Source organism: Brienomyrus brachyistius, chromosome 16, assembly GCF_023856365.1.
Source record: "Brienomyrus brachyistius isolate T26 chromosome 16, BBRACH_0.4, whole genome shotgun sequence".
Lineage (NCBI taxonomy): Eukaryota > Metazoa > Chordata > Actinopteri > Osteoglossiformes > Mormyridae > Brienomyrus > Brienomyrus brachyistius.
This window is the reverse complement of record NC_064548.1, coordinates 12,211,164-12,230,073: the sequence shown is the minus strand read 5'-3', so window position 1 is coordinate 12,230,073 and position 18,910 is coordinate 12,211,164. Positions and strand designations below refer to the sequence as shown.

At 43.0% G+C, this 18,910-nt stretch overlaps 2 protein-coding genes across 3 annotated transcripts in view; both read right to left on the bottom strand.

Moving 5' to 3' along the window:
• itgav (integrin, alpha V) overlaps positions 1 to 8,612 on the bottom strand; it is a 29,562-nt gene extending 20,950 nt beyond the window's left edge. Inside the window, exons 1-2 of one of the 2 annotated variants that reach the window (XM_048978046.1) lie at positions 8,040 to 8,612; positions 7,482 to 7,609 (exon numbers count right to left, since the gene is read on the bottom strand). In XM_048978046.1, the coding sequence (XP_048834003.1) occupies positions 7,482 to 7,609; positions 8,040 to 8,206 (295 nt within the window). In that variant the 5' untranslated portion in view covers positions 8,207 to 8,612. The remainder of the gene's footprint in view (positions 1 to 7,481; positions 7,610 to 8,039) is intronic. The other variant, XM_048978045.1, reaches the window with a different exon arrangement.
• A 2,597-nt stretch (positions 8,613 to 11,209) lies between these two features.
• zc3h15 (zinc finger CCCH-type containing 15) lies at positions 11,210 to 18,031 on the bottom strand. The gene is made up of 10 exons (XM_048978048.1): positions 17,794 to 18,031; positions 17,084 to 17,185; positions 16,771 to 16,879; positions 15,304 to 15,456; positions 15,102 to 15,193; positions 14,828 to 15,013; positions 14,245 to 14,391; positions 13,739 to 13,861; positions 12,532 to 12,664; positions 11,210 to 12,436 (listed from the first exon to the last, which is right to left on the bottom strand). The coding sequence occupies exons 1-10, from the start codon at positions 17,869 to 17,871 to the stop codon at positions 12,264 to 12,266; spliced, it is 1,296 nt and encodes a 431-aa protein (XP_048834005.1). The 5' UTR covers positions 17,872 to 18,031; the 3' UTR covers positions 11,210 to 12,263.
• Between the last annotated feature and the right edge of the window lie 879 nt (positions 18,032 to 18,910).

Sequence of the window (18,910 nt, the reverse complement as noted above, 5' to 3'; positions counted from 1 at the left end):
AAACAAGGTACATATCATTTAAATTAATATCACTACTGCCAATCACAGGTGTGATTGGCTGCAACAAGATTCCACCCCCCCCCCCCCCCAAACGGGTCTCCACTTTGCAGACTGCAGCAACTGGTAAGCTAGCTTTCTTTGTGAACCTTGTCAGCCCAGATTACTTAATGTTCCTCTAAGCCTAAAAGACAAAAGTTGATTGTAAAAATCGCCAGTTCCACAGCAAATGGACTAATAAATATTTACTTTTCCAGCTACAACAAGCAATAAACCAATGGGCTTATTGTGCAACAAATGGATTAATAAAAGAACAAAAGTTGTGCACAAATGGTGCATGTTCACAGCTAACCTGCTGAATTAACTTCAAGACAACAGATCAGACCGACTTCCAGGTGCTGTTAACAGCTGCAGTTTTTGCACTCTTTGATTATTCAATTACTCAGATTCTTCAAAATGAATCTTATACAATACAAAGACTGCCAATCAAAACAGTACGCTTGTTATTTTAAAAAATTGTACCAAATCGAGAAATGTGCTCCCACTCTCAGGGAAAGTGATGTTAGATATCTGGCTTTAAATCAGCCCTGCATGATATTACGCGCATGCACAATAATTCCATAGCATTTATCGGCACTGCTTTGCGTCTGTTAACATCTCACACACCGAATTGCTAGAAAAGTTCTATTTGACTAGTTTGTTTCGGGTAATTTCATCTCCGTTTGTTTTTTTTTTTTTTTTTTTTATTTTGACCTCAGAAATTTCACATATCACGTTGTGGTTTTGTGCAGCAATTCTTTATATTTGCTTTTTTCCTTTTCGATTGAGGTTTTTCCATTCCGTCTGCGTATTACAATAATTCTTGAAATAATAAAGGAGATATAGGGGCGGCACGGTGGTTAACATTGCCATCTTACAACTTTGGGATCTGGGTTCTGTCAGCCCCCCATGTATGTGGAGGTCGCATATTCTCCCCATGTCATCGTGGAGCTTTTCCTGGGTACTCCCCCAAGTCGAAAAACATGCTAAGGTTGACTGGAGTCACCAAATTGTGCATAGGTGTGCATGTGTGAGCGGATGGTGTGTGAGTGCGCCCTGCGATGGGTTGGCGCCCCATCCTGGGTTGTTCCCTGCCTTACACCTAGAGGTTCCAGACCCCCCGTGTACGGTAGCGTAACAGTTCTCAGTTAACGTCACTGGTGGCTGCTACAGCAAAACTGTGGACTAATTTCAGTCAGGAGAGCAGTTTCGGTGCTTCTTCACTACTTGGGCACTGAGCCACCTTACCAGTGTTGACAAATGACTAATACATAATATGGTTAACATGCAAGCTGTAAGTATTTGGTCATCCATGCACCGTTTAAAAGCAACTTTGCTGTATATTTCCTAAAATTGATGACATACCTAACTAAAAATGTACTTAATGTGTACTGTGTAGTTACCTGTGACACATTTCTTGCAGAGGACAGTAATAAGTGTAAGATATTTAATAATATATAGCAGACAAAAACAACTCAATTCAAAATGGCAGATGCAATGAAATTTTTTGAAATTATATTCAATTAAATAAAGTAAATTTTGGGGTAAAAGTAAGTAAATAGTTAAAAACTAAGCCCTTATTAGCTTTTCATAAGTAAAAGTTGCATGGTAATAAAAGAACAAGCAGTATAATTTAATGTGGGTATATTTTACATTTCCAGTCAATAGATAAAAACCACTTATGACTGATCACCTACCAACCCAGATAATGCGATAAATGCTCGATTTAATTCACTTATGCGTTCTCATTTTACTTGAATTGAGCATACCGAAATATCAACTTATACTGATAATAAATGACAGCAACGTTTCTCTAATGGAGAAGAACCCCCCCCCCCCCCCCCATTACATTTTTGGACCACCCTAGTGTGGCAGGTGCACATCTGAGGACCGTGGGAAGCAGGGGGGGCTGGAGGATTCATTTTCTGTACTGTTCAGGTGTGTTTGGTGCACACTCTCAGAACAAGCAGAGGCAGAATCCAACAAGGTTTCAAGTTTCATTCTTTGCAATTGGGCACATTTGAACTTTGATTCAACTTATTGTGAAATTTTGGAAACTGCTGATTGTAAATAAAGTGCACAGGGTCCCATATTGTCTGAGAGGGACCAGGTAGGTCAGACCATCAAGTCAACCCTAGGAAAGAGGCTGTCAACTGATTTAACCCCAGGAATGACAAAAACAGCCAACAGTGGGGCTGGCAATCGTACAAACCAGTGACGTTCAAAGCTGACAAAGATCAGAAACGGGGCAGATCCAGGCATTTTTTTAATGAATCAGTATCAACTACACACTACTTAGATGTCAGCTGTGTGGAAATTAATTAAACCAGAACTCAAAAGTAGCCCAAAAGCTACCGGCAATCTTTGCAATGCCAGCCTTTTGAGAGAAGGTAGCAAGAGTCATTTAATACAACAAATCTAATTAGGCTCTTGCGGAAACGCCATGAGGAAGTATACCGCAAAATCGCAAGGCTTAAGGCCAATTCATACTTATATTTTCCCCATGGGCTTTCACTCGGGAACAGGATGAGGGGATGTAAATTTCGTCATATGGGGATTCTGCCCGTATAGCCCAAATTTTTTTCTCCAACAGATATCACGTGCATCTGTGCACTTCGACTGAGCAAGTGCAAGGAAACTGAATAGGTAGTTCCTGTAGCTGGTAGCACTAAATTCAACCAAGTCAACCAAGGAAGAGTAGAGGAAGCGTCGTTGTTGTTGGTGATGTAAGAGTTATGGGGAGCAGCTGTACGAGGAAATGTAAAAGCACCCAATTGTTCATACTGGCCGGACACTATGCTGAGGTATACGGTATTTTCAAAAGCAACACTAGTCTGGCATTTTGAAATATGGGGGGGGGGGGGGGGGGTAATTCTCCAGGTAATTTTGTCATAAGGATTTCAAATTACCACGGTAGTATGCCATATTACTTTAATATCACCCAAGCCTATATGTTCATAAATCGTTTCACTACATTCCTTGCGTTTGTTGCAATACGTCAGTTCTGAAGCACTGTGCTGGGGTACGATTCACACGCTGCCGACTCAAGTCGCACAGACTGGTTATCGGTGTCAAATCTGCATTACAGCACTGTGCAAGGAACCTCCTGGTCTCCCCCCGTTCATCCCGAAGCTCAGACATCCACAAGAGAATAAGCGTCAAAACCATTTATTTGGCTACCCTGATCTGTGCTGAAACAGCCCGTGCTGTTCAGGAGCATGCTGAGAGATACCAGAAGGCCCAAGCAGATGTCTACAATAGACTGGCAGACGGTGGCATTCTCGCTGCAGGTGACTGCATGGAGGAACGCGGCAGGTGGAGTCGCACAGATCATCGGGGTAGCGAGTGCCGCTGAGGCTAAGGAGGGTGGCAGCCTTATGTGCTGCCACAGGCGCTGAGGAAGCTTTGGGTATTTTATCTCTGGTGACAAGAAGTGTGGCAACGAGGCAGGAGATGACAACCGTCTCCCAGGGACAGATGTGTAGTATTTGTTGTTTGTCTGGGCATGTTATGACGCCCATTGCCTTTGTAATTTTAAATCTATGTTCATGTAATGTCAGGTCTCATTACGGTCAATGTAATTTCTGTGGGACTGTAGGACAGGGCAGTGTCTGTGCGGGTTGTTCAAAGGTACGTTTTCTCCTTGCGAACAGGAAGTCTGCCACGCATACCAACACATACAAGTGGCTGCATCTGTCGAACAGACAGATGCAAAAAGTAGCTGGAAACCTACCTTGAAACAAACGCAGTGGAACAAACAACTCAACTCTCTCACACACACATGCTTCTGCCTGGAAAAAATGAGCAAGCTCTTCCCACACCAAACCTTAGTAATTATCAAAATAAATTAAACTAGTGCTTCCAAAAATAACATGGCTGACTAGTATGTAGCTAAATATTGCTGTGGCAATATTTAAATGCAATTAAAGTTAATAAAACACAAGAACGAAAGCCAATTTTAGAATTAATTAAATGACTTCAAGTTGCAAAACAAGGACAAGAAACACCCCCTATATTTTTTTGCGGTGATTCTAAGCACAATAGGAGAGTCCACATCAAGGCCTCAATGGGCTGTTCTTTAAGGCTTCTTGGCTCGGCATACACAACGTAGCCCACGTTGGGCTAACAATAACAGCCACAGACTGCAAATGAGACCCTGAGGAAAAAACAAAAGCAAGTCGCTTCGCTTCACCCTGACAAAGCAACACGTTTTTTCCCCTCTCTCCTCTGTTAAATACTGCCTTATAAAGTGATGTACAACTTGCAAAAACGAATTTCAGTAATTCCTCACATATTTTACTTTACTACACCAGACTGTGGGGGAACAGCTTCAACAAACGAGCGGCAGTTTTAATCTCCAGCCTTTCCCCTCATGCCTGTCCTCCTTGTTCTACATCCACAAGGTTACACAAAGGCTGGCAGACTAGGAAGACTGATCTGGATGCGACGAGGAGCCCGTAAAAACAAGCCCTGTTTTGCCGGATCCACGGAGCGTGGCAACCTTCCAGGAGGGAATGAGGCTGCAGGAGACATGAGATTGGGATGGGAAAGTTTAGCTCCCCCGTCCTGCTCATTTCACCTGGCACGGTACAGAGGACGGGTTAAGAAATGCCAGCCATTGACTACAAAGACCACAAGCTGATAATTATTTCTGTTTAATATATTACACAGAAAGAGGGAAGTCACAGCTATAGGCCTAGAACCAACAGAGTAAATACCAACACAAGCAATCATCCATACAACCGTTTAATCTGATATTTATTTTTATGACATAAGTATGTAGAATGCAATGGATGAAAACACATACATGAAACGCACAAACTGTTTTTTGCCAAATGAAATGTAACTAGCCTGTTTATGGGACTAAAAGCAAGCACTGCAGTTTTGTTACATTTATATATGCTACATTTACAGAGGGATTCCACTGACTATAGAAAACATGATAATGAAACGTTTCAGTGCATCTGGCAATAAACACAACCGCAAATAAACCTGACAAATGGGCTGGCATGCTGCCAATGCATGCATTAAATTCTCTTTGGTAAACTGTAAACCTTTCTATTGCTGGGTTAAATTTGTTTTAAAACCCGCTTGAAGAAATGCTTTGGAATTGGCCAGACACACAAAAACTAAACAACAAACCCATGTCCTACAGTGTCTTCAAAGGAAAAGGCTCAAGACCAGAGGGGAAAAACTCTGAAGTATGTTGCTTGAGCTTGAAAAGTGCTGGCAGGCCTTTGATGGAAATACGGTCCTTGTCACGTCTACACATAGCAAACAGCTTGACACATTGGCTTGGTCCAAGGAGAGAGCATCTACCTCATCAGCCACAGACTCTGAATCACCAACTTGTTTACTTGTGGTAATGCCCAAAGAGCTAATGAAGGAACATCTGCCCAAAGATATCGAGCTCATGACAAGCATTACAGATTCATCATCTTAATCTGGAAACGCTCCCAACGCTACGAAAGCTGTAATTACGCTCTGACAACAGAGGTGCAATTGCATCATTAAAATCTGCAGAGAAATGGCTTCTGCAGAAATGGTCCACCTTAGTACGCGAAGTTCCAAGATCCAGTTGGGTCATGCACCATGAAAATCTCACAAGTGCACCTCTCATGGTATGTCGTCTTATATCGCCTGCCAGAAGGGAGGAGGGATAATGACTGGCCTCCACTATAATGCAAAAAAAAAAACAAAAACAAAACAATCAACTGCCTTTACACACTGGGCGTATGAGGTGTCGTACACATACGCCCAGTGCCACTGGGAGCAGTGCACCAGTAATCCTCTGAGCCTCCTTCAACACCCTCCCAGAGAAAAACCTGCTGTGTTGCTCAAGGACTCACTCATCTGCTCTGACTGCGGAAACCCCCCGCCTATGACTATGATTTCAAGTATTGTTGTTCCACTCTACAGAGCAGAAAATCCCCATGAGATTAGAGGATTTTATCTCAGGGGACAGGTGCTCCCCTCGTTCAGGTCTCACCTATCAGAGCATTATCAGCCTACAAGCGAACATTTCTTAAAGTGCTGACAGTTCCAAGGTGAGGAGTTTGAGTGTCGTTCTTTTGGCTGCAAAATAAAATTGGAAAATCCCAGCTCCATGAGATGCGACCCTATTTGGGCATTTGTTACTGTGAGATTAGACAGTAAATCCCTCCAATCTGTCCATCTGAAGTCCTCTGAACTCCGCATGAAACGACATCTGCAGCTGCTCTTGCATAAACTAAAACGCGGTCTGTAGTTCTACGCAACACACATAAAAATAACATCCCGTCATAAACATTTCAGCAGTATTGCCCCCAAATGCTCCTCCTGTGATAATTCAGTGACGATTTACAATCACCTTTCACGAGCCGCAGCTCCGTTTTGGCAGAATGACCCCTCTGAGCGTGCTCAAGGATTCAGATCAGCCAGCTTAAGCGGAGGATGCATTCTGACTTGATGAAGCAGTTTTGTGAACTGAGCAAACAGCGCCATTATTCTGCTGATCATGTGACCTCTGCCTATTGGCTGAGCTGCGGAATGGTTCTGTTTACAGGCCCAGGACTCCATAATGATGCATCTCAGGCCTGATTATATTACCATGGCTTAGTAGGGCACAATTATTCTGCACTGAACTCCATTATTAATGCCACTGCTATTACTCCACCCTCAAACTGCTCTCAAATATAACACTCAGCCGGTGTTTCTGTTGACTTTGTCCTAGCATATACATCTCCATCAGCACACAAATACTTAACCTGCAACATCACTCAGCATCAAGGACTACATTAGCCTGATCTGTTACTCATGCCATAATCTGCATCAACCTATGTGCCAGTACCCTGCCAACAGTTATCACTTCGAAAATCCTTATCCTGACCTACTCCAGAGAGACTTGTACATTTAAGTGTATTTTTTTATCAGTAATTCAAAACACGCAATACTGTTGTTCCATAGAATCAGAATTATTTATCGTCAAGTACTTTTACATGAGAGGAACTGACTTTGAGGTGTCCTGCAAATTTTTTAGAATACCTACTTTTACAAAGTCAGAGGGACTTTTTTCTCGGTGCCAGAAATCTGGATTTTAATGCAATAGATTAAATAGATATAGACAAATATCACCTGTTACTGTTAGGCACTTTGTACCAAATTGGTATAAATGACAATGTAAGGGCACTGGAGCTTAACCCAGGAATAACAAGGTTGGGGAAACACGCCAGTATTAAATTTGGCCTCATTCAGTCTCCCAAACACAGACAATTGCATTTAAGTTAAGTTGGGTCCCCCTCAATATCAAGCTCTCTCCTCCGCCCTTGGCTACATCTTCGGTTTTATCCAAACTAACAAATACGACGTGCATCAGAATCTGCATGTTTTTTTTTCTTACAGCTGAGCAAGCTGCGATCCCGTGTATAAAGAGTTCATATAGTTGAATAATAAGATGAGCAACTCACCTGTATCATCAAATTGTATCTGCTTACAGTTTGCACTTGATTGCCAGGGGCAGTCATACACCGCGCCTCTCTCCAGCACGGCCGAAACAGACGCGTTGGCTTTCGGCGCGCCTATCAGGACATTTAACCTGAACGTGGATGGAAATGAAATACATTACAGTCGACGAAAAGCCTTACTCTCATCAGTGACCAGCAGCTCGGACAGTGCAGCTATATTCACTCTTCACTATCACTTGCGATCGACGTACTTTTTCAACCTTTATTTTTCACAGATTTGTAAAACGACTACGACGCTGTAAGTAATAAAAAGTACAGTTATAGATACTAGCCTCAGATATAGCGTGAGATCCGGCATAGAGTAAAATGCTACTACGCGAACTTAACTTTATTTACCTACTCAGCTGTACAACTAATAAGAACAAAAAAAAGCTTGTTGAAAAAAAATCCCCCTGTTTTATGTAAAGCAACACCGGGCGACATTCCTTAAGAAACATCTTTAAAAGTTTCGCTTAAACAAACGCATAACGTCCGAATGGACGCACAAAAGTGAAAACTCACTGTCTGTCATTGGGCTTGAAAAAATCCACAGAGAAGCCGAAATAGCTTCCCAACGGGCCGGAATAAACCGATGGTTTTTCAATATCTAAATTAAAGGCATGGCTGTTTTTAAAGTGCGGAAAGACGAGAGACAGTAGCAAACAGATCGTGCGCCGTTTGTCCATCATGATTTCCAGGGCGCCGCAGCCCTCGACGGTGAAAACAGTCTTTCAGATGCCGATGCAGCCGAAAACGACTAGTCCCACTTTTGTACAGTTAATATCCTCCCCCTTCAAACGCATCTGGTGTCCCACGGCGCTTTCACTAGCGTCCCGGAAAGTAATGTATCTTATCCACAAAGAAGAAGCAAACAGCCATGCTAGTCCCACTGGAACGCACCGGCTCACTGAGAGCTAAAGCCCGTCCGGAGCCGCTAGCGCCGCCGCGATCCCTCCCCAGCCGAACTCATGCGAGAAAACGAGCAAACTACAGGAAGTACAGAGGCATCCTGAACTTCCAACATGACACACACTTCCGCAGTTTTTTTTTATTATCTATTTAATCAGTGGAAATTACTGATGAGACAGGTGCGGAATCCGCGAAGTAATTCTTTTCCGACTCATGTAAACATCCCTTTACGTCACAATGATATGAATATGTAACCGTCTAAGAATGTGTTTAACTGTATTTTTGCCTCATGTCCATCTCTAGATGATACTCTCTTAGGATTATATACGTCTTATGTTTATATCTTAAATATTTATATTATCTTCTTTTATACAATGACCAATAAGGAACTATATGTTATGTAAGTAGATGACGCATGCATCAGAGAGCTGAGACGACGAAGTTTTTTTCACTGAATAAAGATTAAACACAATGTCTCAAGACGAACAGTATACTTGGTAGAAGTGGCCAATGTGCTCCACAGTTATTTGCGTTTGTTACTTACTGTCTATCCACAGGTCGTTTCGTTACGTTAATTTCTCTGCGAAATCCGATACGGACAGAATTGACCACTGAACACGTTTTCAAATAAATTATAATTTAGGATAGACAGCAGTCGTTCTTTGGATTTGTTAAATTGTTAAAATGCACATCCATGTTTTACACATTTAGTTGTTTTTAATCACAAGTTATGTTGAACCATATTTGTGAACCATTCCGTCTGAACACTTACTGTAATTAACAGTTAAGATAAATTGCCGATGCCATTGTGCTTGGCCCCGATTAAAATCCTACTACTAAGTAACGTTCTGGATAATGCTTTCACATAACACAATACACGTTAAAATTATAGTCATCTGACGGATATTTTTCCTATTACAGGACAGGCGGCCGATTTTGTCACCGTTTTTCAGTATTGAAATGAATTATTCACAAGTGCTAATGTGTTACTATTCAAAAGCACAATTAGTTACGTATTGTCCTGGTTAGGAAAATAGTAATTTAACTACTTGACTGTTGGCCTCTGCTGGTCTAACAGGCGCATCCATTGCGTTCTGTTTCCTTAAACATGACATTTATAGATAACTTGTGCCTTGGGATACTATACGGTCATATTTGGCCTTTTCCCTCCCTCTAAAAGCTGCTATGAAGTACGCACTCAAGAATGCAAGCCGTTACTCGCCCAGAACCGTTGTACAACGGCATTACATTTTAACACTGGAGTAACAAGTAAAATACCCGGTGCCTGGAAAAGATACCTCCACGTTTCACAAAAAAAAAGAATCAGTTTGCATATGTATGAAAAAAAAATTAACAGGGCTAATTATGGTCCTCGAATTCCTCATTAATAAGTCACAGATGGCTCAGATTTCATTTATGTTTGTGGGTTTATAATTAAGCATCTGGATAGCATGACGATTCTTGGTTGCTTCAAATTTCCTCACAACACGATGAGAAACTAATTGCGCAAAACGTCAACGCCAGAAGTCCAGTCCTAAAAGGTTTCAGGTTCATAAAAACCAGAAAAAAGTATTTCGATTAGCAAGTTTTGGTGCTTTGGTTCTAGTTGTCAAACCTAGCAGTATGTGTTCAGCTATATTTTATGCGATGGAAAACAAAGTGTGTGGTTAAACAAATACAGAATTATACAATGAAGTGCGTGAACAAAATTCAATGCACAGAATACAAAATTTCATATCAAATGAATTAAGAAAAAAAACCTATTTAGTATCAATTGGCTAAACTGAATTAGCCACCAGCTGCTTTTCGCCACCAGGAAAAAAATCGTGCACTAGTGCCAGGTGAGGAAGTTGCTGGATGTTGACCAGGTCAGACAGCTAATGATCAACTGATCGCTCTTATTTGAAGCTCCACGATCCAGAGAAAAATAAAGGACCTAAGGTCCTTAACACCCACCCAAGCTTCTTCACTCGTTTGGACAAAAGTTTGCTAAAGAAAAGCTAAGATTGCAAAGCATCCCCTCACCACCAGGACTGACACACAAGACGGAAGGAAATAGACCTTCTTGGAAAGGTCTCTTCTTGCCATAGGTCAGTGGTTCCCAAACTCGGTCCTCAGGCCCCACTGCCCTGCTTGTTTTCCAGCTAACCCCACCCTACACACTGCTGATTGACTGAACACACCAGATCCAGGTAATCAGAAGCTGAAAGACAGCTGGGACTTGTGTGTGGGGCAGGGGTAGCAGGAAAACAAGCAGGGCAGTGGGGCCCGAGGACCGACTTTGAGAACCACTGCCATAGGTGTAGCATCTTTAATCACCAAATTGCTAGACATTTCAGCCAAACTACAGTGAAATTTAAAAACAGATATTGCCCTCCCCTGAGGTTTTGCTGCCCTCTCCAAGAACCCCAAAATAAAACACACACACACATCAGCTTACTAGATCATCGTAACCATGTATTTCTTGTCAGTCATAACACATGCGCACAATTTAGCCAGATGCAACTGTTCAAATGTGTCAACATCCAGGAGCGGAACAGTCATCTTTAAGGGAAGTCTCGTAATGAAAGCTTCTCATGTCTTAATGATATAACCAGATGCATCAGCAGTTTATACCCCTGAGAATAGGCACCGAAATGCAATTTTCAAGTTCAACAAAAAAAAACTTGCATTTGAACTTCAGTGCAGAGGACTCCATAAAGCACAGCAAAATGCAAGTTAGTTTCTGTGGAGTAATGATCCACCCTTAAACAGGTAATTACAAACTGCAAGGGGACAAGATGAACACTGAAAATCTGCACATTTAATGCATCACCAATGGACCGAAAGCTCAGGCATTAATGCCACTGACAAGGGGAAAGGGAAAGAAAAAAAAAATCCCTGTAAATTAAAAGCAGGCTCCCAAGCAGTCATGTTGTAGGCACTCACACACGTACTTCACACGTTTCGTCAGTCTGACACTTTATTTCAATCCTTTTCCCTCCAAACACATATTGGTTCATACGTAATTACTTATTTACAACTGGTCTTGGCATATTGATGAGGAAAGTTTAAAATCACGTATTACACGAGGACAAAACGCATTCCACATATAAATTACTTGCTCAGTCAGACCCTGAGCAGCAGCGTCTTTGACAACCACTCGGCACATGTCGCGTTTTCTGCACGGCCTATCAAAACTTAACTTGCTGCGGAGAGAGATGATTAAACAACTTCGGCGGCCTCGTCCTTCAGGCTCCGTAGCAAGTCAACTCGATCCCCGAGACGTTCACGGCAGTCCCGTCTATCCCGCAAAAACAACTGTCACGATCATGTTGGCCAATGAAGGGCAAACGCAAGTAAAGTGACCAATCAGCTGCCTGAAGTAGATTTACAGGCGTCAGCAAATGCCTCCTACTCAGGATTTACCTTCGAGCAGTTAAGAAGCAGGTACGAGGACCTCCACAACCTCGCAGAACCAAAATTTAGAAAAGGAATGCTTATCTTAAGGTTTCATTCAGATTTTTATTCAGGTCTTAAATCAAGCTGTAACTAACAACGGATCAACCCAAAAAATGAACCCGGTAACTAAAATCGTTCTTTGAGGAGGACAGAATTTCTCTGATAACCGATAGGATAAGGATTTAGATCATGGATGACAAGCTGGCTGAGGGGGAAAAAAAAAAAAAAAAAAAAGAGAGGCTAGTTTACAAGATCCATATGCGTTTGATCAGGTTGTGCCCGGTGACGTCACTGGAGCCAAAGGAAGTGGAGGTCCTGAACAGGCCAGCGTGAAACCCCTTTCCTCCCGAGCTTTCGCGTAGTCCGGTGGAAATTGCCATGTCCGAGGGTTCCGTCCTACTCGTCCAGGTCCAGCGTGTGGAGCTCCTCCTCCAGCTCATCCAAGTCCTCGCCCGTAAACAGGTTCTCGTCCACGGGCACAGCGTCGTCCTCAGCCTCGCTGCTCGCCGCATCCTCGACATGCTCGCCATTCTCTTCGGCCCCACCTGAGGCTTCGCTCAGTTTGGCATCTGGAGGAAGGGGTGGCACGTGTCAGTACGATCGGGGAATCGGGAGCAGGTCTTACATCACCCCCCAGTTTTAAACAGGTTGTGAGCACACTCACCATCAGCTTCCTTGGCCACCTGGGATTTGGATGAAAACCTGTCTGCAGAAGCCACCGTTATTCCATCGTTGTCCACTTCTCTGGGAACAAACCGGGTCAGATCGATGTCCTGACATTGCTCTGCATCTTCAGGCTGCAAGAGAAAACATTTTCTTTTTTTTTTTCCAGGATTCCATTTGCACCATACCAGTCTTACACTAGATGTATGTCCGTCTCTGCCTACTTGCTGCTGTACGCACAAGAATTTCCCTCTGGGATCAATAAAGTCAATCTAATCCAATCTAAAGAATGCTGCACCCCAAATAAAATCAGGGCCATTAATCTCAACTGCATTCTGATATAAAACTACAAAAATAATACACTTTATATGTATTTTCCCCTTTGAGCATTAATAAGGAATATTACTGAACTGGAAACTGTTACAGTAACAAAATTACTGTCCAACCACACATCTAGATAGGACTATCCAAACGCTGAATTAGACTTGTACTGATATGTAAACCTTGTGCACATGCCTCGGGTCACTAGTGACCCAGAACTCATCTTTACAGCTCTGCTGAGGTCGTATGATTCAGCGAGGAGGGTATATTGCGCACTTTTCATCCACATTTACAAAATAGCTAAAAATGATTTTAACATCATTTAATTGCCAAAAAAAGTCAAACCAACCAGTTCGGAAAAAAATGACCTAGAACTCGATCCGAATCTCAGAAGTCGAACCGTGAACGCCGACTTTAGATAAATTGTACGCATGGGGAGATGAGTCATGCGGCACGTCTCTCAGCGGAAACAAAGGGTAACGCTTCAGTCTCAGACTCGCATTTGCTGCAATAGCATCGTTGGTTGGTGATAGTGCTTTTTTATTGAAAATATCAGATAATACACTGTACTTTATATAATTTTCGTAGCCATTGCTCACCAAAAAGTTAAGCAATAGTTGCACAAATATTACAACCTAAAAGTGTGCAATTTGCGAACAAATTAACATAGTAGTAATAAAAATAAACATTGGACCACACGGCATAGTCTAGTGCTGGGGCATAGCTTGGGGTCGTCACAATCTGCCCAGCCAGGACCGGGGAAGCAGGAACAGAACTCAAGCAATCGGGAAACACGGGGTTTAATTGAGAATAGGCAGAACAACATAATGATGTTACAATGAGCTCCACGCCGTTCGGGACAAACGGCACCCGATGAATAGGCATACCTCCTGATCCATGTCGTCATCATCGTCATCGTCGTCATCCTTCTCATACCCTGTGTCGTCAGCCTCCTCGTCGTCGTCATTCACCAGCTCGGGCCGGAACTCAAACACCTCTCTGCCGCTGACCTACAAGACGCAGCGCAGGTTACAGCCAAAGGCAGCTGGCAGCGTAACTGACACATGCAACTTTTATGAAAATGGACTGCAAGGCACAGAAACTGTCAGAAATACAGTTACGCCTGTCTCTGTCCATGGGTAACTCCATGGGTAACATTACACTCTACAGCTTTGCTGCCGCCATCTGGCCAGAAGAGGAAGCACAACTTACAATCTCAGAACAATAATATCACTTCTTTGCTACACATATTAAAATGCTTTCCACAGTTGTCACTGTAAAGCCAGAAGCTTTTTAGTTTAAAGATGCTTAAAAGTGAACTTTTATGCAAGATGTACAACAGTGCTTCTGAGCTTGTTTAGGTTTAGAGTTCACCATCAAAAGCTTCACTCACCCCCAACGACCTGCCGGCTTTGAAATCTGCCTTCTTCCTCTCCATGTCCTGCTCCGCCTTCATGATCTTCTCTTGCCTTTTTCTCTTTTTCCAAGCCAGGAACGTTTCCAGAGTAATGCGGGTCACATTCAGGCCTAAGGCAGCTCGCTGTGGACATTAGAAGGGCCCGTCAAATTCAGAAGATCGCAATGCGATTCAGGCCGCAGGTTCCAGGCAAACCCAAAGACTCCGCAATTGACAGACTGAGCGAAATACGTACTATGACTTATGCTTAATCATATTAAAATTTCAGTCTTGCCTAAGAAATCTGCTGTACATTAATGCACAAGTAGCAGCACAAACCATCTCATTAGCAGAAGACAGCTTCAGAGGAACATCACTGACTACACCTCCCACGTTATATAGAAGCACATCCACCCACATTATAAAACAAGCTGCACTTGGAGAACCGAAACCTAATCTTAATAGGCAGAAACACCTCAGCACAAGCATCCAACAACCAAAGTTATAGGCTGTCCCATTTCCCAAGATGTCCATGCTAAAGAGAGAGATGTGCCATCCTTCTTATAGAAACAGAATCTACCTCAGTCTCTATCAGTTCCTCCAGAGAAATCTTCTCCTCTTCTGCCTCCTCCTTCTTCTTGTCCTTCTTGAGTACAAAACCAGGTGGCAGGGCATGGCGATACATACAACTGTCCCCTCCACCCGGGCAGACCCAGAACCAGCCATATTTGCTGTTCTCAATGGCCTCGAGGAAGTACTTGCAGACCTACAGGGAGACGGAAAGAGAATCCTGGCTTCAGGAGACAGGCTCCACCTAAACCACTCGGATGAAGCGCCCGGTGAGAGCTGCTTACGATCTGAGTCTTCGCTTTCTTCTTCTCAGCTTCTCCGTGCTTCTTGTTCACCACCTCCTCCAGCTTCTTCTCGTCCCAGTTGTCCATGCTATCTGTCACACGGGTTTCACAAAGTCCATACTACTGCGTCACCCACATGACAACTCAATGCCAAAGCTCGTCTTTCGGAACGTCAAAGGCCAAGCAAGAAAATGACGAGTACCTTTTTCAAGCTCTTCATCCCTGCCATCGATGTAGACGCTGCGTTTCTCGCACTTCCTTTCCAGCGTCAGATCGTGGGAGAATTTGCATTTGTCTCCTTTAGTGCATTGCCCCTGCTTAAAGAAGGCACACAGGACCGATTTTGGGTCCACACCTAGAAAGAGGGGGGGGGGGGGTTATGCTTTTTGGACAGGTTTTTTTTTGCTGGAGAGAGGCAAGGCTGCATGATATATCATTTCAGCATCGTCATCACAGTGTGCACATCTGAATTAATCACATTGCAGTTGTCAACAGTGCTTTGTGTCTTGACAATCTGTGGCAACACCATCTTATTTAACTGATAACCTCTTATTTAATTGACAAAATCAGTTCTATTTGGCTATAGCTCTTTTCGGGTAATTTAACCTAAATTTTTTTTTTATAAATATCGCAATATTATTTGTGGAAATTACACATATCACAACATGATATCATGGAGCCCTAAAGAGGGGTAACACAAAACCGTTCCAATCAAACAGAAATCACCGCCAACTACAAACAACACTTTTCTGGGCCAAACAGATCATCTGCTTCAATTCTAGCTTCTGTGCCAGTGCATTAACTAAACATTTAATCCCAAAGACAGACCTTAATTATACCCTTTTGTGGAGATACAAGGCCACGACTTCCAGGAAAGGGACCGAGTCAAGTTTTGGGGAAACCCAACACCACATACAAAGACTGCAGTGGTGACAGACCACAATATTCCAACATCACATCATTTTCTGTCCAGGCACAGTGCAAAACGGTCAGGTTCTCTCATACAAGTAATAGGATTATTTCATAAAAATTTACCCTACAATACTTATAAAAACCCACACAGATGAATCACTTACAGTATATCATGTAATGTATATTAAGAACAGAAGTAAACACTAAAGGTTAGCTCAATGTCTTTTCCTTCTTCACTTTATCCAGTCTACTTAGTATTTGCATTTTTCGTTTGGTGCCATTTTTTAGGGGGGTTTAGTTGATAAAGAGTCTGCAAATTAGAGACGCTCCCCGGGTCATGATGGTCCACGTTATGTTATTTCAGCTTCACAATGGGTGTGAATATTCAATAAACTACACAAGATAGTCAACCCTTTATAAATAGGTTGTGTGTCAATGATTTTTGCCTGTAGGCTAAAATAAGTGTTCCAAGCATGTTTAAGGTAGGCTAGGCTATGTCTGTGAGGTCAGGTGTACTGTATTAAAATGCATTTCCGCCTTACGTTAGGTTTATGGGAACGTAACCCCATTGCAAACTGGGGAGTGTCTATACTAAAATCCTGCTCCCATATATGCATGCGATTGGAGAAGAAGCAGGGGGAAGCAGAGAAATGGTTCTTAGAGACACTGAGGTTCCCAGTCTACCTCTCACGGCACAAAAGCAGCCAGATATGGCGGAGCACAAATCATACGAGTGTATCCAAGAGGCTCTGGATACCTTTGCTAACTTTCTGTGCTGCCACCACAGGCTTGAAGAGCTCATTCAGCTCAGACAGCTCCTTCTTTTTGTCAGTCTTCTTGGTCTTCTCACTTTCGATGGCGGCGATCTGAGGTAATGTCAATCAAGGTGTTAATGACCACAGGAATCAGGGATTATCCCTTGACACACGCTGCTCCTTTTTAATGGAAAGCGGAGAGTACATCTATTGCAGAAAAACACAATATAATACAAGATAAAGAGTTAATGGTGTTTACTGGGATGAGGATTAGGAGATGTGGAACTATGCGTGACAGGCAAACACTGCCAGTACCTGTCGTGCATTTTGTTGTCCATATTTAACTTGCTGTGTAACGGTCTTGATGAACTTCTGCTGCTTCGCCCCCTTCTTGTTTTTCAATCCGAATGTCTTGTCCTTAAAGGAGGGATGTTCAAATCATTGAAACACCATGAATATAAATAACAATACATACAAGTTCCGGTGTAAAAAAATAAACATGTTGGAAAAGCAATAAGGAAGTCTAATAAGAGAATTGAAAACAACCTGCATTTGATTTATTATTATTATATGTTTGTTAGCATTTATGTCAACGGATTAGGTAGGACGATAGTCGCTGAGCCAAAATAGATTAGATATTGAGCCAGTAACGGGAGCCTTTCGGGACAACGCAGACGGAGAGGGAACAGCCGTGGGCCGGGGAGTATACTGGGGTTGTCAGCAGTCCTGCGACTCGGCCGGTCATCACGGCCCGACAGGCTGTCGCGGCACGTAGGACCGGGAAACGCGGCAGACAAGCCACCCTCTGCCACATCCCCAGTTACTGCGCTTATAATACGTGTATTTGAATTAAATACGACCATGCGGTTGGCTTTCGCTGGGCACTGAAACGCGTTTGACTCCCAAACGTTAAAGAGGCCCGTCCATAGGATGACCGCAGCCGGGACGGAGCGGCGTTGGCTAGGCCGCGGGCGCAGCATGGCCACGCTCCGGTCCCGGTGCTCCATACAGCCACGGCGCCTCACCTCGATAATCTTCTCCTTCTTCTTCTCCTGGGTTTTCTTGCTGCCGGTCGAAGTTTGCGCTGGCTTCTTCGGAGGCATGACGGCGGAGAAGCGCTACAGCACAAGGCTCCGGTTTGCGACGCGGTCGGCAAGCGTGAGGAAGCGCCGCCTGTGTAGAGAGCAGCGTCGCTCAGGCCGCGGCTCCGGCTGCGCGCTGCGTCGGCGCGATGCCTTCTGGGTAATACAGCCGCCCCGCGCGTGGGCTTGTCTCACAGCGCCGCTTTCAGAGAGCGCGCTAAGCGCCGTAATTTTATTAAATAATCATATTCTGGCAACAGCTAATATAGGTAAAATAGCGAATCGGTCTTGCTATGCTAATGATTGTAACAGCAGTCACCACCACAACAACAACAATAATAAAAATGATAACAGATAACTGTAAAATACTGTAAGCATTTTTAAAGATACGTTTTCCCAAAAAAAAAAAATTTAAAATGAGCATTTGCCATAAAATGCTTTGCAGAAAAGATATTTGGCTAAGTACAGTTACTTTTTAGAGCTTTGTGAGAATTATAACATCTTTCAGAAATGTGTCCTTATTTGAACATTTTTCTATGTACTTAAAATAATATACATTTTGCATACTTTACTGATTTACAGACAATTAAAACTGCTCACCACACAAACTTTCTTCGTGTAGTACTTTTTCATTGTGGCTCAGAAGCTTCAATCCATCATACAGGCGTGTCACATATATCTTAAAACGATTCTGGAATCCTGAGGATGGTAAGTAACCACAAGCGGTAATAGTATGATATATGTCAAGGGTAGAGCTGTACCTTCGTAGCAGGGGAACACCGCTTTCCAGACTGCAGGAAAACCAAGATTCTGGTCCCGGGATTACGGGAAATTCAGTTCCCCCATGTACCCCCTGTCGCACGCTAATTTGAAATCATGACATCACCCATTACTTTGTGGTTGGACGGTTTCGCTGTCGTTTTAATGTGTTTCTTGATGTCTTTAATATGCTGAGGTATACACACCATTTGTGCAAAAATGCCACCTATCTTTCCGCGATTTGTTTATACTTTAAAGCTAACAGAAACTATTTAACGTTTATCAACTGCTGCTCACAGTG